Source organism: Tachysurus fulvidraco, chromosome 11 (genome assembly GCF_022655615.1).
Source record: "Tachysurus fulvidraco isolate hzauxx_2018 chromosome 11, HZAU_PFXX_2.0, whole genome shotgun sequence".
NCBI classification, from domain to species: Eukaryota; Metazoa; Chordata; class Actinopteri; order Siluriformes; family Bagridae; genus Tachysurus; species Tachysurus fulvidraco.
This window is the reverse complement of record NC_062528.1, coordinates 9,779,666-9,803,673: the sequence shown is the minus strand read 5'-3', so window position 1 is coordinate 9,803,673 and position 24,008 is coordinate 9,779,666. Positions and strand designations below refer to the sequence as shown.

The following is a 24,008-nucleotide window of genomic DNA, read 5'->3' as shown; positions in this document are numbered from 1 at the left end:
GTCATTAACAGGTGCGTCGTGGGGCAGGTTGTTCATCAGTGACACTGTGACCGCGCTCACTTTAAGGTCATCTACGATTCCCCCAGACACGTTATTCCTATTTTAAACTAGTCGGTGAGTCGTTGCAAAGACGGTGTAATTGAATAATTAAATTGTTTACAGTCGATGCAGCCTGAATTGTACGAATTAGACTGTTAGAAAGTGAAGGGCGTGCGCCTCTGTAAGTCATCTCGTGCGCATGCGCCGTCCGCGTTAGCGAATGCTGTAGAGAACACAACGATAGCTGCTAGGAGCTAATCGGAGAGAAGGGACACCGAGGCATCCTGACATCTTTTAGGTCATCTGCTTCACGTTTGCCTGGCTGCCGTGGTCACGAATTCGGTGGTGACATTGTAGGGTGAGTGTCTTTCTTGTAATTCCGCTTATGTCTTGTAGAGAAGGGAGAGAAAAAAATGCACCTCCTTTTTTGCAGTGTCTCAAAATGGCGGACGGGCCGTTAGAGAAATAGTTCCGAGTCTTCTTTTGGCTTTGCCGAATGTCATCGCGTTATTAAAACGTTAGCGCACGACACGTTAAACGGTTGTAATTCTGTCTCTCGTGTGTGTGATTTCGCCGTGTGTGCTCGCTGACTGTGCTGTTTTCGGTTAGATAGCTAGCAGGTTTTAGCCGCCGATGAATCAACACGTCATTTCACCAACGGCAGGCTGCGCGAGCGTTCTAGAGCGCGAGGCGGCTATCAACAGTTGGATAACGTCGCTAACGATTGAAGAGGACACGCCGCTGGAATGTTGACGTGTAGAAAAGTCGGGCCTCTGGGAACACAATGCTCATCGGCACATTCCTAGTCAACGCCTGTACTATAGCTGTAGACTGTAGGTATAACGTTTATAGCTGGTTTGCTAGGAGACGTTACAAGATGACTGTTAAACGTTAGCGTGGTGAGTTAGCTGTTTTTTGCTCACAGCTGTCCGGGTGTCAACCGGGCAGCTAATTAACATTACTTTTAACCTAAACGGTAAGCGGTTTCATTGCTAAATGTCAACCATCGTATTTGTTTGCGTTATTGTTATCTTCCTAAGTCGAGTGGTTTATTAGAACAGTGGTTACTGCTAGGTGGCTAAGCTACACTAACGACTTACTTGTGTGTTCTAATTTAAATTAAACCCATATTGCTAATTTGTTAGTCCGTGTATTTGTGAACCCGTGTGTAAACATGTAATTTTGTAAAATGTTAAACCAGTTGTTTACCCATGGGAGGGGGTGATAAGGTGGCCTGTGGCCGTTGATTTCAGGTCTTTTTTGAAGTGTACATCAGCTGAACGTTATTAGACATGGATGGATGGATGGGTGAAACATCCAAAGCAGGGTGGAGCTCCAGTGATCACACTGCCTATTGTGAACCTTTAAGACTCAATATATAGACAAATAACCAAGAAGGATTAGTTAGCTAGTTGAAGCATTTTATAAAGAAGACGTGGTGAAATTGATGGGTAACTGTACATTCTCAAAAAAAAAGGTACCAAAATCCAAAAGGATGCATCTTTTTGTACCTTTATTGTGTATAATTTATTTGTGAATGTGCATATAAAATGTATTTCCTCAGTGCCACAATGTGATAGTGCCAGGGAACACTAGTTTGTTAGCTGTATTTTTGGGAGTGTTTTAGCATGTTTGTGTTTAGTGCATTTATTTTTTTATTTTTTGTACTTGCAGAAAATGCTTTGACCGCAGTAATTTTGGAGAGGCTTTAACCGACTGTTTATAATGTTATTTATGGTCTGCTGCATCATCCAGAAGAGCCTACAGTCAGCAACCTTTTTGGCAGAAACATATACTATTTCGTTTGTCCATCAAGACAGACTGGCCGATTAAGTTGTAATGGATAATTACCGCTGGACTCCACCACTGCTCTGTAGTTGTGCTCTACACAGGCAGTTGATAAGAAACCATGCAAAGTGTTTGCATTGAATAAGGTACCAGGAGATTGTGTTTTAGTGGGATTCCAAGAGGTACTATGTAATGAGCCAAATAAAGCAGCTTGCTAGTAAGGCTGTGTAACTTTAGTGTGTAGATAAAGTTGCACATCTGTTAGAATCATTTGGAATATGTTGTAAAACCCATAATACACACTATAGGCAAATGTTTCTGGACACCTGGCCATCACTCCCACATATGTGCTTCTTGAACATAAAGTTCCATGTGTAGTTCCCTGTGCTATTATAATAACCTTCATTGTTCTGAGAAGCTTATCCACTAGATCTTTGAGAACACAAGTGGTTATTTGCCCATTTAGTCAGGAGAACTTTAGTGAGGACAGGAGATGAAGGCCTTGTATCGCAATAGACACGTGATCGATATCAATAAAAAATGTTTGATAAAACGTTCAATATTTTGTATTCTTCGTCGGAAGAAAACAGAGTTTGCGAATCAACTTTGGTTGCATTAACAAAGGCACTCATTCTAACATGCTAACAGCCAATCATGTAACAGTATCAAGTTTGGTTGCATATATATTTAGTATATTTAGTATTGCACATATAGTTGTCTCCTACTGGTCTGCTGGATTCCTCTTCAGTAACCGGCGACTGATAAACAAAAAAATGAGTGCCGCAGTGAGCGAGGAAATTGTAAATAAAAGAGGAAAAGTCAGCTCGCCAGTATGGCAGTTTTTTGGATATTATAAGTATGACTGTAGTCAGACCAATGTCTTCTGCAAATTATGCAAGACCATTTCTTTATGGCTTTTTGCACAGGCACACTGTCATGCTGGGCCCCTTAGTTACAATGAAGGTATCCTACATATAAAAAACCTACAAATGAATTTAATGGTCAGATGTCCATAAACTTTTAGCCAAGTAGTTTTAGTTAAAATATGTCAGTATTTTATGTGCTTTACCTTTTTAGTTTTTGCAGGGGTTTCTAAATGTTTTCTATAATATTTTACATACCTAATATTACTTGGGGGTGGGGGGTGGGGGGTGGTGGTGGTGGTGTGGTGAAGAATCTGCTCTACTGAAACCAGAAACTGGAAGGGTGCTTTTATGTATGCAGTTTTAGTCCTTCTGAATTTACCCTTGCATGTTTGGATTGCAGTGAGAAAGTGATTCCACCCATGAAACTATCAGAAATTGAGGCAAATGCCTTGTATATTAGGATATGGATGTAATTTATCTGTAGATACCATCTGCTAAACTGAGTTAATGTTTGAACAGAGCTGTAGTACAACAGACAGGTGTTGTTACATTTCTATATATGCACCAAATACAAAAAGAGGAGAAAATAAACAGTGGATGAGAGAGAGACACACAAACTGGCTACTTGATATCCATGCTGGGGAAATTTTTATGACCTCTATGTATTTTAGATAACCTAAAATCATAGTAATTAAATTTTAATCAGGTTTATTAGAATGAACTACTGTCTGCTTTTGTTTAGACCTGTTCAACATTCAGTGGGAAATGGTTGGTGTTTCATGGTGGCTCCACTTACAGTAAGACAGACCAAGCGAAAGAATGAGGGCGCACACTGCCTTCTCATTCACATTCATAACATGGCTTTCTCTCACTGTATAGCACTCTCTTTCTATTTCTCTCTCTTTTTTTCTTTATTTAAAGGAGTAGATTGCAATTTTTTCTAGGGAAAATTGGTAATACTTTTATTATCTGCAGTATTGGTTTGAATTTTAGAGGTAATCTATTGTGTACAAAATCTTTGTCAGTTTTAGATGCTGTGTTTTCAGAGAGTCATGCTCCGAGAAACAGCGCTCAATTTTTACTGGTTCTGCTAAAGCTCTTAACTAAGACAATTGAAATCCTGTCTCAGTCATAATTATATAACCTGTCTTGTTAAAAACTTGGCTCATCATTTGCAGAACATGTATTTTTCTTGCTTTTTCTTATAAGCTTATTGTTTATGCTGTTTATTGCATTTAAATCTAAATATTGAATTCTTCCTGTATTTAAAAAAAACTTAATGATTTAATGAACAGGATGAGGGTCTAAGTAAATTTTATTTTTGCTTTGGACATAAAAGCTGCCCAGTTTAGTTTCAGCTTGAGTATGTAACTGCTGTTTGGATTTTTAGTCTCTCATTGAGCTTAATTAATGGTGTTTGTTAATCAAATTTAGAAACTGTTTGTTCCTGTTAAGCAGGACGGAGTGTTGGGATGCTGAAGTAAATAGATGCTTGAATCTGGGTCATCAGACCCCACTTGCATGTGTGAAGCACCAAACAGGGGCAGGAGGATATCATAACAAAATGCTCAGCTTGGCAATGTGAGTGCAGAGAGAAAATGTATATGGGAATGAGCGGCACAGATGGCACAGTCAATAGCATTTCTGTTTGCTACAAAGCCAGTCTGACTGAAACGTCTAGGAATTTGGATTGGTCCACTCTTTTCCCATAGCTTGCTTGTGTTCTGTCATGTGCTTTTGGCTTGGTCTTACACCTTTTGTGTGTTGCTTTCCTTATGCAGATGCAGTGACAGTCTGACTGGTGGATGTTCACAGACTGGATTTGCGCAGTGTTCATTGAAGCTGGTCTGTCAGAGGAAGAACACCGTGTGGGCAGCGTACATCTCTGTGAGCCGGAGTCTGTGTTCGATCAGTGATCTCCTGCCAAGGAGACAGCAGCTGCTGCACACCTTCACCTGATCCCCCCCCTTCCCTCCCCACTGCCAAAATGGTGCTGTCACAGAGACAACGGGATGAACTGTAAGTAAACAAGCCTCCATGCTCTGCCGCCTTATGCACATATTCACACAACCTCCGGAAATTGGGTTTGCAGGTCATCTACAATCAACTGTATTGTCCACTCAGCTCAGAGCATGGATTGACCTATAATACATTTATATATTGTAGTGGTGTAGATGTTTTACAAGACCTGATAGATAATTGCTTACTGTGGTCAGTCAAGAGAAATAAGACTGCCATCCCCATTAAACAACATAATTGTTCACATTTAAAATTCACTTTGTCTTAATCAGCCCCTTGGTGAAAACCTATAAACCTCATTCATTCAGTTTTGAGAGCAGTGCTTAAGGTCATGCTGATACAGGCCAGCAGCTTCTGGTGGTGTTCACATATGCCATAACAATGAGAAAAGGTTTGAGTATTTCTATAATTGCTAAACCTTAGGCTACATTATCTCAGAGAACTCAACTTTGTACAATTGTGGTGAGCAGGATTTCACTTCTGTCAGTTAAGAACAGAAAGCTTAGACTGCAGTGGACAGTTGTTGATGACTGGCGGAGTATAGCCTGGTTTGATTAATCTCGTTATGTGCTGAGGCACACACATTATTTAATTGGAGTCTAAAGTATTAGTAATAGATTATGGTGATTAATACATATTTTATGTTTCAGAATGGCCTTTAGAGACTTAAAAGGTGCATCTTGACTTACTAACAGCAATGACTAGCTGAAGGTCTTTTTCAGTAGTTTGTTCTTCCTTTAGCAGCCGCCTTCTTATTAGTCTTTTGCAGGTTCTTTCTGCTTTTCAACACTTCAGTCAGTCAGCTTCTGAAGAAACAGCATAGACTATGCAGAAATGTCTGTCCCTTTAGAAATGCATTGGGAAGTGTTGCTTTTAGATGGTTTGGTCGTGTATTTTCAAAGTGGGTTGCAAAACTGAAACAAGTCCATTTTAAACAATTGGTGTTTACTTTTTTCCTTTTTTTTTCTTCCTTTTCTAAATAGCTTTAAAAAAAATTTTTGATTGTAGACCTATTGTGCTATTCTGTGTTTTGGAATCAAAGTGATTTTCATACACTATGATTGCATACATCTTTGCAACACCTTGAAGGATAAAGTAATTAGTGGATGCATGCTGCAATGACCTTTTCGGGAAAAATTGGAACATTTGTTATAAGTGAAATAGCATATATATATAGAGAGCAGTAGATGGGTTTATATTTACTGCTTGTGAGGTCTGTAACCATAACCTTCTCACCTTGCTGTGCTTTATTCACTTTGACTTATTTACTAAATAATGGACTAATTTATTTGTTCTTGAAAAGAGCATTGAGAGATTTTTGGTGCGAGCACAGCCAAGGTAGTGTATTATATCTGGAGACTGGGATACTGAATATTGTGTGTGTGTGCATGTATGCTCTCTCTGTTACAACTCTGAGTCTATTTTGCTTGATTTTTATCTATTTCACCTTTGCTCAATATTGACTGTTCTTTTTTAAAGGGCTCTTATATTGCATGGCAGGAGGGATCTTTGTGTAAATCACAATAGTGCTTCATGTGTGGTGCTGCATAGGTGGCAGCATGTGTGGTTGCAGGATGTAGGTTGCAGGTGTGTGCCTGCCTACTGTAGACACTAGAGACTGGCACCTTTGCACATGTGCTTATGTGAGAGGCTGTGTTCCAGCTTCTGATGGGTTGTGGATGAAGCCTTGCCAGCCTGTCAGTGGGGTGCCCACCATCAGTATGGATTTAATCTAAACACTGTCCGATGAATGAGCTTTAGGCCCTTCTGTCACTTTGTAAGGGCTTCACCATTCAAGCTATCCTACTGCCCAGGTTTGCTCAAAATCAGGCTTGGGGTATTTTACATGTCCTGTATTAGCAGTAATGATATAATGGTTTATCATGTTACTCAGAATTTGCTAATTGATTTTCTTTGACCTCTTATTGTTTGGTGAGAGCAGGAATCCATGCTACAAATATGAATGGGTATCATCAAAAATCCTACCTAAAGCAATAGCTAGTCATATCTTAGAATATGGGTTGACACTTCACCACCCAGACCAGACTGAGGGAATTTTAATGTGTAATTCAGAGCTTAATTTTTAGACGACGATTTAAACCCAAATGCTAAATGCTGCTGCTTGCAAATGACTGTATACAAAGCAAAGCCTGTCAGTCCACACTAGACTGATATTTTAAGAGGTGTGGCCTCTGCTGAGCTTCACAAATCTCATTACAAAATGTGTGTTTGACAGCTGGCTAAGCAGTCACATGCTGTGCATGCACACGTCCAGCTTTGAGTGCCCTCCATCAGCTATCATTCAGGGATCAGCAGCACTTTGATGGATGTACAAAACCATATTGAGGATTTGGAATTTATGTATATACATAAAACAAACTCTGATGTGATTTTCGTTGGTGATATCATGTCTGGCTTTTGCATCTCTCCTATTCACGCTATTCAATTTTTTAGTATTAGAAATTTAACACAATGATTCGAAAGATTCAGCTTACTTCACATTAATAGCAGGATTTTTGGATGTTCAAAGATTTCTCATAAAATATTGGCATTTCTTCTCATGAATATAATCATGTTAGTGTTAGTTTAGCTCTGAAGCCCTGTGAGTAGGTCTTATTGGTTATGATCCAGTGTTTTGCTTTGTTGACCTGATTGGTCTTTAAACATCACCAGAATTCAACATTTAATTTACTATATCCCTGTCCTATTCTCCCCTGGAGTTTTTAACTTGATGGGTTTAACCATGAGTTGACTGCAGGTTGTACTGGCACAGAGAGATGTGTCTACAATGTTCTGGTCTGTAATTGCTTTATTTTGTATTAATGATCCTCTGCCAATGGGGTGCCGCAGGGATTTGGAATGAGTAGAAGTATATGTTTAAACACACCAAATGCAATATCTTTAATAGTTTCTTTCTCTTGTTGAATCTTCCTGTCTGCTGGGTATATACACTATACACTATAAATACACTACTCGCCCAAACATGAAACCTGCTTGTCGGGTGTCCAGGCTACTGATTTGTAAAAAGTTTGTCAGTTTATTTAGCAACACAACCTCTTCAAAGTGTCTCAATGTTTTTCAGTGATGTGTTAAAAGAAGGCAATTCTTCTGCAGTCTCAGAGTACTTGTTTGTGTATGTGTCCTGGATAAAGGCAGTAGAGTATGATGTCTCTGATGTAAGGCTCTTAATGTCAGGAGTGTTGATTCAGGTCAAAGCTGCAGGGAAGAATGCAATCTCTCCTGTTTATGCACACTGCGGTCTTCTGATTCCAGACTCTAGTCTGTGACAACCACAGCCTGAATATCAAAGCAGTATTTGCTTTCCTGAGGCTGGCAGTCTCATAAAAAGATTCCCCACAGTGGCTGAGAAGTAGATGTATACTGTGTGCTTTTTGTCTATCTTTGAAGTCGATGCGGAAGTGAATGCAGAGAGGGCAGGAAGTGACGAGTGCTAGATGCACCCTATAATATGAGGTAATGCTGGTTAAGCATTTGTACTTTCACAAGCTCCTGCTGCCATGCTGTTTGGAATTTATTGCCCACTGAAATCAGCTTCCAGTCTATGGAGCAAATCATGCGGTCTGACCATGCCAGATTTCTCCTATTCATCTCTGATATTTCAGAGCAGTCGGTGCTTTTCAAGTGTTCCTTATAGTTTCTAAAAGGTTTTCCTCTGCAAAACAGATGCTGTATGTCTGAGTGAAATATTGCTCAAACTTGTATTGCTTTTGAAAAAGCAAAGGTATCTTTGCTAGATTGCTGGTGTCTCTTTCCATTCATGAGATCTTCTCGTCTTCTTTTCAACCTTCCTTGTGGTTTCCATGGTTACTAGCCAGCACTTTCACCACATTTTTTCTCTTGCCTTCCAGTTTTATTTATTTATTTATTTTATTTTTTGTTCATACCAAGCCAGATGCCCCAGAAGCTTACTTTCAAATTCGGCTAAGCCATTAGTTGGATAATTCATTTAATTGTTTTTGTTTTTTTTTTTCTTTAAAAATCATGCTTTTAATTCTTTGCTTCTACTTTACACTTTTCTTTGTGGAAGTGTGTTGCATTTCATCTCAATTTGTCTGACAGTATTCTGCTATCTGCTTTATTGTATTTTTGTACAATTATCACCCACTACCTCATTCTGTGTCCTCGTGAAGACACCCACTCACATTGTTACAAACTACAGCGCATTTTGTTTCACAGAGCAGGATAACACATTAAGAGGAAGGGGCAACTGTCCCTCCTCTGCATACATGTCTAGTGTCGCTCTGATGGATGGGAGGAAATATGCTTCCATTTTACCTTGGTCAGTTTTACTCTATTGGATTGCCCACCTTAGAGCTTGTGATCTCTCTTTTTCTTGTAACTGTCCATTATGTTGTATCTGGTTTGAAATGTGGTTTTATGACAGTGCTACAGACAATATAATTCTTAGTTGTCCACTTGCTATCGACAAGCTCAGTTCATCTTATGTCAAGATTGAGGCAGGCACCACATGCTGTGGCGATGAGCTCTTTTACAAGGCAGGATGCGTTTTTTTTATATGGACGTTATGGTATGATTTGTTTTAAGAAAGGTTAGTGTTGATCATTTCTTTAAAGTTTGTAAAGGTATTTGTAAAAAGTGGTTGTATTAAAAATATCAGTGAAATAAGAGAGAGGTGCTTCTTTTATAACAGGAAAAACAATCTGTTCTCCTTGTAAAACTGCTAAATGGCAGAAGATGATTTGGATAGATGATACTGACTCTCTGTGCCTTTTACTAGGTCAACCTGTATTTAGTCATCCTGGGATATTAATATTAGTCATTACAGAGTTTAATCATTCTGTTTATGTATGTAGTTGGGAAATTTCTCACATTGGCCTCAGGATTGGCTTCTGGGAAAAACAAAACATCAGTTTTCACCCTGCAACTCAAAATTGGGAATGAACCTGTCAGAATGAAGAACGAAAGGGTAGATATTCAGAGACTTACAAAAACACATGGGGGCCAGGAATCATGGTCTGAAATTTGCAATTTGTTGTGACCTTAACACACCCATTCGTGTATGATGCACTCCAGCAGTGTCTGTTGTATACCTATACTATAGACTGTTACATCAGAGAGAACGCAGGTTGACCTTGACTTTAGCTTGTGGTCTTTCTGTTGGAGGGAGCAGCAGTGAGTAGACTGAGAATCAGACTGAACAGTTCTGTCCAGGAATCAATATTTGATGCCAAACAGCTCTGAACACTGACACCTTATTCCAGTGGCATACATACACGCATGCACGTGCGCGCGCACACACACATCTCGATCACTAGCAATGATTGTTAAAAATATTATTGCAATATAATAAAGCTGCAATTCTATGGGTCTGTTTCCTTTTATGTACATCTCATCTCATAATACCAGCTAGGGGTCCTACAGCATATGTTTCTTTGTCTGCTTAGTGTTCAATATCTCTGAGATCAGTTTTATCATTTAACATTGCACATTCTTGCCTAGACAGGGTATTTTTGTTTTTTTTCCACTAGTGTTAATGGATAAGAAAACAAATATTGTGTATTCATATGTTTGCATATATTAAATTTGATTACACTGTGAAGTAAATATTTCACGACTAACCATACATTTTTAATACTAGCTAATAAAAAAAAATGTTTGTTATGCAGTCCGTAAAATTGCAACCTGCATCACTGGATAAAAACCTGTCTGTGTGACTAGCCGTAATAATGTGATTGGTAAGAAGATGCAGCTTTCTGCTTACATTGCAAAGTAGCACAGTATAAATAGCTGAAATTAAATATATTAGAAAAAGATAAAAAGCATACAAAAGAATGAATTGCAGTATTTCAGTTTATTACAAAATATCCACATCTTTTAGGCTGACCTTTTTCCATTTTGGGTTTGATTATTTGGGTGGGGAACCTTTGTTATAAATAAACTTTAATCAGCACCATGTTTGGCATTAAAGTCAGATTCCTTATAATATTCTCCGAGACCTTTTTATACAGATGTTTAGTCTGCACAGACTTATTTGAATTCTCTATCTATATGTTTTAATCATTCCACAAACACATTTCTTTCATTGTATATCCCAAATCTTGTTATTCACTCATGCTAAATGTAATATTTTGTAAAAATAAATAAAAAATAGATGCGGTAATGCAGTTTTACTCTCTTTACACTCTTTACAGAAATACAAATGTATAAATTATAGCATTGGAAGTTCTCCTCAGACATTTTTGTTCTCTGTTCTTTGTTTTCAGTGTCCATAAAAAACCAAAACCCCCTACTATGATAGTCTTAAATAGAATCAGCCTGCCAGTCACTAAGAACTAATTATGCTTCTCTTTGTTTTTCCCCCAGAAATAGAGCGATAGCTGATTACCTTCGTTCAAATGGCTATGAAGAGGCATACTCAGTTTTCAAGAAGGAGGCGGAATTAGACATGGTGAGTGTGGGGGGATACCCTTTCAATTTCTCCTTTTTAGAAGCAAGGACCAAACAATGTTGTTTAATTTCACATAAACCTTGCTTAATTAATTCAGAATCGGAATGTGCCGAAGAGATACAAGCCATGGTCCTTCTCAGTTACCTTTTGTTCATCCTGCCGAGTTGCCAGGAAAAGCAGTTTGGCAAATGATTTTTAAAAAAAAAATGTTTAATTTTGTACAGGAAAAACTAGAACTCTAGTTATTTATTTTGTGTGAGAGGTTCTTTTTTCAAATATCTGACTTCTTTATAGAGGAATTGCCTTGATAATTAATGCATGCCACACCATGTAGAAGAAGATCTGAGCAGATGACTGATGTGATGCAGGACATTGTTGGGACAATCACATGGACACTTTTGGACACCTTTTATAAAACATTAGTAGTTAATTATTTTCCATTTATTTCATCATTATGTTTTCACTGGCGACTCATCACAAGTCTGACAGAGGTGTTTTTCTCATATTTGAATACTGAGTAATTGTGTGTAATAAGCAGGATTTACATGACAGTTTTTCGCCTGGTTGAATTTACTTTTATATTTACGCCATTTGGCAGATGCCCTCATCCAGAGCGATGTACAAAAGTGCTTTTAAGTCTCTGTTGATGAATTCATTAACACTGGTTCACTACGTTACAGACTTGGTATAGCATCAACCTAATGTCGCCTTCACACTGCACACGATAAACGGACACGACTGTCGCATTTCGCCCCTAGTGGCAGTCGCACGGAATGTGCAATATGATCGTGTAGACGTCAACATGGGAGAGAAGCTTCTCGTGACACACGAAAATAACTACGAAAATCTTCTCCATTAAGGCGCAACTCTTGCACTAAACGGTGATACTCGCCGAGACTTTTTCTCAGAGTCAGGTAGTGTTTTATCCACACTGATTTGAAATATTTTCTTTTCCAGTAAAGAAGAGCAAGAGCCTGTATTCTCCCTCCGTTTATCATGGTGAATGAATGAATGAATTAATGAAGGAGTAAATACAAACAATCAATACAACAATAAATCCAGAAAGACTGTGAATAATTTTGAAAAATTAAGAAACATGGACACAACATTAAAAATAATACAATATAAATATTAATAATTTATTACTTTTTTATCAATAACAATGTATTTAAAACAAAAAGATTGTTTTTGATAAAGTTTAAAAATTACTAAAGTTAATATTAATACTTTTTAATAATTCTTATCACCTCGCGCACACGAACCTGATTGGACAACATTGGAATACATCACATCCGGTCGGCATATCGGATGCGATGTAGTCGCACAAGTTCAATTTTTTTAACGGATCCAACACTCAAAATGGATCGTTTGTCGTGTGCAGTGTGAAGGCGGCTTAAAACTTTTCAGGTTTTTAATTTTCTTTACTAGGTTTTGTCAGTGTTTCCACATACCTGAGGGATCCTGACTTAATAATCATCCATGCATTCTAATTAATCCGCCTAGTAATTCTGTTGTTGGCCTAATGTCTTTACCGGTTTGTGAAATGCATCAGATGGTGGCTTTAGAAGGGTGTGTGTGTGTTTTTTTTTTTTTTTTAATACAATGCATGCTCTTCTATATAAGTACTGTTCTCTCACACAAAAGCCCTAAGACTTGTTCTCTTACATGAAAAGGAATACATACATGGATACTAATGTTCTACTGTATCTGTGGCTAGAAACAAACGGAGCCTCCTTTTAGTGGCCAGCTCAGATTAAAGCTATTCATGTGCAAGGACACACACAGACCTGTATTAAGGTGTTTCTTTCCATACTGCAATCAGTACTTCACACAATTTATTAGGGGTGTAAGAAAATATTGATACACGTGAGTATCGCGATATTTTGTTTGGCGATATTGTATCGATTCTCAAAAACAAAATATCGATATTTATTAAAAAAATTATACAGATTCATGGCAGTTTCATTTTGTTCCGTTTATATCCCAACCGCTAGATTGCAGTCTTCTTATCTCTGAACTTAAACAGTGACAGGAAGTAACATGTTAATTGAGATTTAAGATAGCTCCTCCCCCACGAAAATAAGGACGAACTCAAACGTTTCACTCACAACGGTTTATTCCTCCGTACACAGGAAAAACCTCCGTAATAACATGTTACTAAAACAAAAAATACTCATTAGTATGAGAAAATGAAAATAAAAGAGAATATCGGTTGCAGCATCAGACTTCCACACACGTGGTGTTATAACTGAAGCGTGCACACTTTTGCGCATGCGCACATCCAACTAGTATAACAGTCATAAAGCAACGGCACATTGCTCTTAAAGGGGTAGCACCACTCCACTCGTTACGAAGTACTAGCATAACGGCGCGCTACTAACGTTAACGTTAAAATAGTTCGCTATATATATGAAGATGCGCATAGAAGTGCCCTGGCATCTGAGCATATTGACCAGCATATCTTTCTTCAGAAAAACCTTGACATTAAATAAAAAGACAAATATAAATACAAATCAAAGAAACTGTTTAAAGGTTCTGAAAATGTTCAACATCTGTAAATATTTTATTGTTTATATTTGTTTTGTTTTCGTTAGGAATCCTGCAAGCATTTTATTTTTCATTGATATTAAGCAGATATAATTCTTTTGTTCCGATTAAAATGTGAGGACACTGCATGCTACAATTGAACTGAAACTGTGAAGCTTTAAAGGCAGGGTCTAAAAATATATATGGTCTGTTTATAGCAGCTAACATTTAATACATTTAATTTAACACATTTAATACATTTAAGAAATCCTGCAAGCACTTTATTTTTCCCCCTTTATTCATACTGCACATAAAGTGGTTCAATCATGAATGTTACAGGGGCTAATTAATGCAAATGCATTTCCCACTGTGGTCTGTTAAAATAATTTTTTTTTTGTTAAGGTTTGCATATGGTGGTGTTCTTGACAGCTTCCCTAAAACTTTTTTTTAACCTTGCTTACAATATTGCAATGTATCGCAACATATCGTATCGCAACCCCGTATCGTGATGCGTATCGTATCGCCAGATTCTTTCCAATACACAGCCCTACAATTTATACATATTTAACAATTTATTACATCCCGTTTTAAACTGAAGTGGTGAACTAGGGATGTGCCTCCTATTTTCATTAAAGATTTCCCCTTATATTCTTGTTTAAGTATTTAAGCATTGACAATATATTTACTCATTCAGCTTGATGAAATAACAGCCAGACTTGACCCCAAGGTTCATGAATTCTTTTTCACAGTGCACACTATAATTGTAGTCTCAGTAAGCTATCTTGGTCCACAGGAGATGTGAAGGGATTTAGAGTAATTGACAGTTGCCTGAGGGCTGGTGGGTCCATATCTATGATTAGTGTATCCAAAGGCTCTTTCTCTGCTATAATTGCAATAATGATCTGCAAAATTCATTACTCTGTTCGGATTTCATGTTTCTTGTATCTTTTTGTCATAAGAATGAAGAATTGGATAAGAAATATGCTGGTCTTTTGGAAAAGAAATGGACTTCAGTCATCAGATTACAGAAGAAGGTGTGTATGTATTCTGTATAAAATGAAAGGATAAACTTATGTAAATTGTAAATGATATATTATTCAAATATCACTCATGACAAAGGTCATGACAAGAAGACATATTTTCTTATTTTTCTTATATCAAATGGTTTCCCTTAAGGTGATGGAGTTGGAATCAAAGTTGAATGAAGCAAAAGAGGAGATCACTTTAGGAGGACCTATAGGACAGAAGCGAGACCCCAAAGAATGGATCCCTCGCCCCCCTGAGAGATATGCCCTCAGTGGCCACAGGAGTCCTGTCACAAAGGTCATCTTCCACCCAGTCTTTAGTGTTATGGTGTCTGCCTCAGAGGATGCTACAATAAAGGTGAGTTGTCTTTGCTGACTATTTGATAACTGCCCAGGTCTGGTTCTCTTTTATTTCTTTTTGACACAGGACTTGCAAAATAAAGCAATTTCTATTTGCAGTACACAGAATGCAGTAATTGTTCTTGGAGAATTATTTAGCATCAGATTTTACATCTAGTGTTTTGCTCTTGAAATTCCAACTGGTCATTTACGTGCCTTAATTAGGCTCCATTGATGTCAGCTCAATGAAGTGCTCAATGAATCACAGAGAGTTATAGATGTGTTTGAGAATTGTTTTTGTACTCCGAATCCTGTGACACTCAACCAATCCTGAATGCCTCTTTTCACTGTCTGAAATACTGACACTGGTGAAAATGTTTCCTTGGCAATGGTGAAATCTATAGTAAAATATGTGCCCCACTTCCACCAACTTGGCATCAACAGCATCACTGCCTCCAAACACAGTGTTACATAATTGTAACTCTTAATATTTTGCTATTTTAACTAGTGGAGGGAGCTGTTTTATGACTGATTTATACATTTACATTCTCTTGTCAAGATTGTGCTTGTCTTTCAGCTAATTCTTCTTCTGCCCCAGTGCAGGCATGGTCCCTCAGCCAAGCAGACTATGTCCCTTCTGCTCATGTCTGCTGTGTTTTTCATGCTGTGGCATTAAAGCAGTTATCAAAGCTTGTTGCAATATTTTACACTGTGGTTGCCAGAAAGCCAAAATGATCACTTTAGTCTATCTTATACCAGAGTAAGTCTGAATTTGTTTGAAATCTAGGCTTTGTTGAAAATCAAGGATTTGATTGCTTGCTTTCACTGGTGAGCGTTGTTTAGGTAGACACAAAGGAAGAGAGGCAGGTATCCAGGTGGTGGGCATCTGTCATTTTTCTTCAAAGCTGACCACCTGAGCATCAGTATACCAGCTAAATGGAAATCTTGTCATTCATTTTCCCCCAGGTATGGGATTATGAGGCTGGAGACTTTGAACGTACCCTGAAAGGCCATACAGACTCTGTGCAGGACATCTCCTTTGACCAGACTGGAAAGCTGCTGGCTTCCTGCTCAGCAGACATGACTATTAAACTCTGGGATTTCCAAGGCTTTGAGTGCATAAGAACCATGCATGGTAAGCAAAGTGCTCTCAAGCTAGTTTATAATAGCTGAAAGTTATTGCATGATTATTGTTAATACCTTAATTTGTAGCACATAAGTATGTGAGAAAAAGAATTATAATGATGCTATAATGAGAGCCACACCATATTACACTGAATAGGTTTCAGGGTTTCCCGCAGAAAATTTGTTAGTTAAGGTGTTCGGGGTGGCTAGTGGCGGGGCGGCGCTTCTTTATGAGACCACAGACTCTGTACTACATTTAACAATTATTTATTTAACACTAAATATAAAATTTAAACAACTAATAATAATAATAAATAAGAGAGTGCAAAACAACATTAAAAATTTTGCAGACACGCGTTTTTACTGGCTAGTTATCCTCTAGACAGTGCCAGACAACGTCTTTCTCTCATTTCGGCCATGTGGTGCGTGCTCGCTCCGCCTTTTGTGCAGCGGAAAATATATATATATATATATATATATATATATATATATATATATATATATATATATATATATATATATATATATATGTTTGTTTATTTATCTATCTATCTATCTATCTATCTATCTATCTATCTATCTATCTATCTATCTATCTATCTATTTATTTGATGACCTATTTGGGAGCTTAGGCTTCTGAGCTTAGGCTTCTGACCTTTCAGCCTTAACTGAAAAGCGCTGCGGGAAACCCTGGGTTTGTTCTGTAATACTGTTCAGTTTTTCTGTTGATTCAGGCTTGAAAATCAAAACTTCCACTCTTCAGTCCATGTCTGAAACATGATAGTCCCCTTTTTTTTCTTCATGAACATGACATGTAATGTTCTTGCTCACATAGACCTTACATACTATATTCTTTCATATTCAAATTGCTCAGTAAATTATTGTCACACATCCTTTGTTATGAGCCTGCAGGCTACAGACAGGTGAAGACAACAGAAATGGATGAAATTGGCATTCATTTCATCTTGCATGCTGGATCACATCAGAATTTTGTTCGGCACTTGTGCCGGATGAATTTTTAAATTTTAATCCCTGTCAAAATTTGTAAATCCTCAGTAGTACTAATCCAAAGCGCACATGCAGCAGCATTTATGTTCAAATCTGGTGCCTTGTAATTTACACCCTGTCAGTTAAACTGGCATGTTGCCCTTAGACAATGCAATGTTCTGGGGGGGGGCTTTCCCCATATTTAACCCCCTTTTTTTCCAGCTACTTCTTTTCAGCATGTATTTAGTAGCTTTAAATGGTGAGCTGTGCAGTAAGCTTTTTATTCCTTCTCATGTTCTTTTGAGAACAAAGCCACCCAAGTCAAATTGGCTGTCAGTTTCCTTTTATGGTATTGCCTAATGTGTTTTAACATTTTGTCATGGTGGCAATTAAAAAGCCATTATTAAGTTCTGCTGGAACAATCCAATTTGCATGGTAAAAATGTGGGTAGTGTTACTGCTGAAGTGCACAGAGAACACAAGATTCAATATGTTCATACTGAAGTCTAATGTGAAAAATATTTTTACTAAATTTATTATAGAAATTCACCTGGTCTTGTCTGTTTTCTTGTAGGGCATGACCATAATGTTTCGTCTGTAGCTATAATGCCCAATGGAGATCATATAATATCTGCTTCTAGAGATAAAACCATGAAAATGTGGGAAGTGGCCACTGGGTGAGTAACTGTAGTTTAAAATGACTAAATCATTCTTTTGTTTCTTGAGGTACAGCATAACATATATATGAACTGTAACAGCATTTTTCTTCCTCATTATCTTAAGTCTGGATGAAAAATGTTCTGTCTACCCTATAGGTACTGTGTGAAGACGTTTACTGGCCACAGAGAATGGGTGCGTATGGTACGGCCCAACCAGGACGGCTCCCTGATTGCAAGTTGCTCTAATGACCAAACGGTGCGTGTGTGGGTGGTGGCTACGAAGGAGTGCAAAGCTGAACTAAGGGAACATGAGCATGTAGTGGAATGCATTTCATGGGCTCCTGAAAGTGCCAGTCCCACTATACTGGAGGCCACTGGCTCTGAGGTGAGAATAGCTACGGAAGCCCAGGAGGATCCCTGGTCACTTAATGAGGAAGCCCATTGGTTGTTTAACCTAAATAGTGATTTTAATATTTTTAATTGTTTATTGTAGTTTTGAAATGCTTCTGCTGAGATTACTATGGCAGGCTTTTTTGCACTGTGTAAACAGGCACAAACATGTCCTCTGATCTGAGCGTGAGATCACCTAAAAAGTACTGTGAAATGGAATTAGGAAGATTAACACTTAATTGCCGGAGGAGTGTGATTAAACAAGTTCTTTTTAATTCTTACCAGTCTCATGATCAACCATATCCAATTTCCACTTTATCAGATATAACATTTGCTCACACAGCCTGTGTTCCCTTCAGGCATTTTTAGTACAGTGACTTTCAATTGTATTTACAGAAAAAGGAACTTCCCGTTTCTTCCCCTCAGTTAAAACAAAAACTTTCAAAGAGTTTTTGGCCCTGCCAAACCTGTTTATGTAGAATATTTGAGGGATTACTTGACATAAAATACACTATCACAACTGATGATCACACATCTCAGAGTTATAATAATCTTGTATGTAATAGTATATTTACATAATACATAGGCTTGGATGAACATATTCATTACATCCCCTTAAATTAGGCATTTTAACTTGATTGTCTCTATTATTTGCACTGATGCTAGGTAAACACTTACTGTCCACTTTAATAGGAATACCTGCTGTTTTTTGTGAACTGAAGTGCTTGAACTGATTTTATAGATTATACTGCTGCCACATAATCGGCTGATTAGCTAACTGCATGAATGTACAGGTGTAATATACATGGTAATGATTATTATTTAAGATATATGGGTAATGTATGTGTATAGCTGTAAAATGACTTTAGCAAAAACACAACGCATTGCTGCTTTTAGAACTTGCTATTTAGCTTAATAGCTTTCTAGAATAATCATATTCAGGGACCCCCTTTACCCAGCGCAAAAGGTTAATTTGGATATGTAAATGAACTCTCCTGTTCAAGAGTCAGGCTGTGTAATAATGCTAATTGTAGTCTTTTGCTCTTGGGATAATGCAGTCTGACTCACTCGTGTTGTTGAGCATAGACAAAATCTGCCTGCACACAGCATCACATCTTACTCAGCCTTTCCTATAGGGATCAGTATTATAAAGAACTCCACAAATATACATGTGTGCACACGCACTGTTCGTGCTGTTACTACATCTGAGGCTCTTCTCTTTTGTTTACATTACAGACTAAGAAGAGTGGGAAACCTGGACCATTCCTTCTGTCTGGCTCCAGAGACAAAACTATCAAAATGTGGGATGTCAGCATTGGCATGTGCCTTATGACACTGGTGAGTGAAATAGTGGAATGAAAATTGTCTGAACTTTGTGTACTATTGAGCATTAATGGACAAATATGACACTGCACAGACTGCACCCTTTGTTTTGCTATAGATCTGTACCATATGTACCTGTTGTGTGTGATTTGCAGTTATATAACCAAAATAGTGAGGTATAAGTAATGAGCAAATTATACTTGCAGTGTATTTATACATTCTTGGGTTTAGTATGAATGAGTAAATCAGAATGCCAAGATGTGGATCAGCTTACTAGTCCTTTAATTGAGTATTACGCATTTCATCTCTAAAGCTCTGACCTGGTTTTGGTCAGTCTTGATGCTTAAATATCATACTTGTTTTTTTACACACAGTTTTCAGTCAGTTGCACTTATCACTGCTTGTTTTGAACAACAAAGGATTAGGGATTTACTTTTATGCTGTGTATGATATTCTGATGTCTTGCGTAGGTTGGCCATGATAACTGGGTGCGTGGGCTGCTCTTCCACCCTGGTGGAAAGTTCATTGTGAGCTGTGCTGATGACAAGACTTTGAGGATCTGGGACTACAAAAACAAGCGTTGCATGAAATCCTTGAGTGCCCATGAACATTTTGTTACCTCTCTGGGTAAGCTTTTGGAGCCTCCTTGAATCACTCACTATTGTCTGGGCAGTGATGCTTTTTAAAATGTCTTTCTTTCCGTTTGAGCAGAGATGCCTCCAGGCAGCGTTAAAATAAATCATCCTACTGAAAGGATGAAAGATTTGCTAGGGGGCTCACAAGTATACTGTGTGCAAGGGTTTGAGATGTGATTTGTCCATCTTCCAAGAACAAAGCAGCATATCTATCTTTTTTTTTTTGTGGATCAGGACTAAATAACTGTCTGGAGTTACTTCACAAAGAATTCACCCAGTTTTTAGCAGAACACAGCACTCATCATCTCAAATCTTGATGTTTTGGGGGTTTTAAGCTCAAACGAAATGTACCTTTTAGGCTAATAAAATTGTTGGTTGTTTTTTTATATATATAAGAGCTAGTATGATATTGTATATAGTTTAATGTTATGCCACAGTTTGACTGCAGTTTCATTTATTTTAAACAAATAGCAATTGTTTTTTTTTTATTTTTTATTGCATGCTTATAATTGAAAGGTCTTATCTGTCCACAGATTTTCACAAGACTGCTCCATATGTGGTTACTGGGAGTGTAGATCAGTCTGTAAAAGTGTGGGAGTGTCGCTGATGTTACCTGCAGGACGTCATCCCTTTCACCCTGACCCATTTCACTCTCCCTTCTCCGTCTCACCTGGATGCACTCAACCACCATGGTTATGACTCACTTAGCTCTGGTTGAATAACTATTGTTCTTTTATGTAAATTATTCTGGATGTCAAGCTATTAAATGTTACACACACAAAAAAGTATTCTTGCATGGTAAATCCAAAATTGTATACTGTAAATTTGCATAATGTTGTCTAGAAGTACCATAGGTTTAACCCAGGCTGAACCTTGACTAAGCCTTACATGCCGAAGGCTTCATCTGATTGGGTTAATGTAGGGCACTATACTGATAATTTAATGACGGTGTCACTCTTATGTCTGTTTTTTTGTTGGTCTTTTTTTAACTTAGGTTTTTCTTTGTTTTTTTTTTTTTTTGTCACTGTCGTAAACTATTGGTGCCTAGCTTGGTGACATTTATGAGGGGGGGAAAGGCAACAAAAAGGATCCTCACATGGAGACTTGTCTATAGGTGTGTTATCAGAATAATCTGTAGCTTTGTAATCATCATTCTGAAATATGCTTGCCATTCTCATTGTGGAACTAGATACAATTTTAACAGCTGCATATAAGAATGATTCAGACTGTTATTTTCAGACATTGGTGGGAAAAATCTTTGTACACTTGTCATGAAATGTCATACTAAGGCCACCCAGAGATATCTGAGAGACGATTCTCACTTGAAATTTCTTCTGCATCAACTGGCCTGGCAGCATATAGAGCAGTAAAGCCATGTAAATATATTCTGACCCCTTTTTGGTTTTTGTCCTCAGAAGCACTTCAGGATTAATAAGCACCAAAAACACTGCCTTGGTGAAGCACTTGAATTGACCACCAGTGCTTTGACAATGTAGTGTTAGTTTGAAGTTGTACTAAAATGAATTCAATTACTCTTCTACCGAGTTAATGTTTTCTTGGGTTGTGTCTATTTGCTAAGAATCATGTTGAATTAACATTAAATTGTCTTGTTGCAAGATTTGATGAGATTTATGCAGAGCAGATGTTCTTGTACAATGCAGAAGTTAACCACAGTTTGGACACACAATATGAACACATGACTTGGGCTCAAAGAGTTTCCCAGTGTTGGGTAGGGGATGTGCAAAGATCTCTGATTTTTTTTTTTTTTTTTTTTTGCTTTGTTAAAGTGGGATGATGGCAACATCCCTGAGATATCAGTATAAGTTTGCCACTGTTGGAAGTTCTACAATGAGAGATTAGTGGGGAATTTAACTTAAGAAATCAAATGAGATGCTAACAGCTGTTATGCTCATCTGTCTGGCTTCTCTTGTAAAGTGCTTTTCACGTGTACAGCAGCTCTCTATCACCACGGCAGGATCAGCCGATAGAGGAGCAGAGTGCAGGTGACCCTGAACACCACAACAGGGACGTTCCACAAATTCATTACTGATGTCATTTAGCACATTCTCTCCTGTTCATCTTGCAGTCTGTGTGGGTTAATGTAATACAGACACTATGGGAAATGTATTTAACAAATCCCAAAGTGGAAGTAAACCATTCCACATGTTTTAAAAAAACAAAAAAAAGAGGAAAGAATCCTGCCTTTGTTTTTGGCAGCAAATCGAAAATGTTTAAAAAGAAGAAAAAACTTGCAAACCTACTCTTAGATCTTTAGTCTATTCAGACTAAAGATGTAAACAATTTAAGATTTATTATTAATATGTGCTTAAACCAATATCATTTTAATTTACCCTTTTCATTACAATGCAATTATATAATAAAGAATTCCACTGCTTAACCAGCCTGTTATCTAGCGAATTTCCTGTTGTGTACTGGACCTACCTGCTGCTACAAATCTGATTAATGAGCAGTCTGAGCTTTACACCTGTCAATCTCTCACTGCTGCATGCAACAGTGCTGGTGGTTGAGCTGCCTGGTGGGGGTTTGCGCTGGTCTGCGTATTGCCGAATTTCATTGCTAATCTCATACCGTCCTGACGACTTCCAGTGTAAAAAATGGAAGTAAACCTTTTTGTTTTTTTCAAGTATTATAAGTAAAGGGGATTTTGTTTATTATTTAGTGGTGGTAACTCTTGAAGGACTGCACTGGGAAGGGTACAGTATGTAGTTGTAGGCAGCCTGTAATGTTTGGGATCAAATCTGCATTTTATTTTCAACTCAGAATTGCCCACCCCATAGAAACTGCTGACTTTTTTTTTCTTTTTTTTTTTTCTTTTCTTAAAAGAGAGAAGAGTTGGAAGCATGGTACAGATGTACATATTGTACCTTTTTGTGTTGTGAATGATAGAACAGAAAAGTCCCTAAAGTAGTTGAGCATCTTTGATTCAAAGGGGTAAAACTATACCAAATGGTGTACAAAAAAAATGAAACTGGCAACAAATGCTAAACCAAAAAAGTAGATATTTGAGGGAAGTGTTTATACTGAACTTCATTTGACATCATCTAGCTAGCCTTTTATAATACCTGTATGTATCTGAAAATAATCGAGCTAGAGGACAAAAACTGGTGTTTTTGTTCTTATGAAGTCAATGCTCTACAAAAAAGCCATCCTTAAAAGTGCTTAATCCCTTCAGATTGGCAGACTGGAAATGAAAATTATAAACCAAGTAAAGACATGAAACATGGACTTTCAAACATGCCTGCTTGCCTGACACAGGAAGGCAAAGATTACACAGTTCTTGGACATGTTCTACTTTGTGTGAAAGCTTACTATGTGGGCTTCCTATTTCTGCTTACCCTATGGAAATAATATTTGCTCTTCACTGGGTCCTAAGCAATCCAACTGCTGCACTTGCTGAACGAACTTATGTACAGAATATTTGTAGAGTCCTTCTTCTCCAGCTTCGAGTTCATTTGTCAGCTCTGCTTCCGTTGTAAACAAAGCAGAGGCTTCGGTCTTCACAGCTCTATTGGGACTTTTGCTTTCATGCCATCACTTTACACGGCCAACTGTTAATGTATCTGAATGCTAATATTGTTTGCAAAATAATTAAAGAAAAAAAACAAATGTTGTCACTTTAGTGATGCTTATCATGTAAATGGTCAGTGGATTAATCGTGTGGTCTTCACTCCAGTGCACTTGGGTCATTGTTTTGCTTATTCTTCTTAGACAAAAATTGATCAAGAGTAACTCCTCCCAGGGCTTTCGAGCCACAGGCACCAAAATCGGATGTGTCATAGACTTTGGTCTGAAGTTTGCTGCTGTTACTTTTATATCAATCCGTGTTCTGGTTCTCAA

At 37.8% G+C, this 24,008-nt stretch overlaps 1 protein-coding gene across 5 annotated transcripts; it reads left to right on the top strand.

Annotated features, from left to right (window-relative positions):
• Positions 1-6: 6 nt before the first annotated feature.
• pafah1b1a (platelet-activating factor acetylhydrolase 1b, regulatory subunit 1a) lies at positions 7-22,548 on the top strand. Of its 5 annotated transcripts, none has more exons than XM_027148208.2 (11): positions 7-114; positions 4,475-4,712; positions 11,058-11,142; positions 14,628-14,702; positions 14,845-15,051; positions 15,999-16,167; positions 17,718-17,820; positions 17,959-18,187; positions 19,429-19,530; positions 19,986-20,142; positions 20,684-22,548. In XM_027148208.2, exons 2-11 carry the CDS (start codon positions 4,681-4,683, stop codon positions 20,755-20,757), a joined length of 1,233 nt encoding a protein of 410 aa, XP_027004009.1. In that variant the 5' UTR covers positions 7-114; positions 4,475-4,680; the 3' UTR covers positions 20,758-22,548. The 5 variants fall into 5 exon arrangements, with proteins under 5 accessions (XP_027004009.1, XP_027004005.1, XP_027004010.1 ...); XM_027148204.2 differs by lacking the exon at positions 7-114 and adding an exon at positions 127-397; XM_027148209.2 differs by lacking the exon at positions 7-114 and adding an exon at positions 510-872.
• The last annotated feature ends 1,460 nt before the right edge of the window (positions 22,549-24,008 follow it).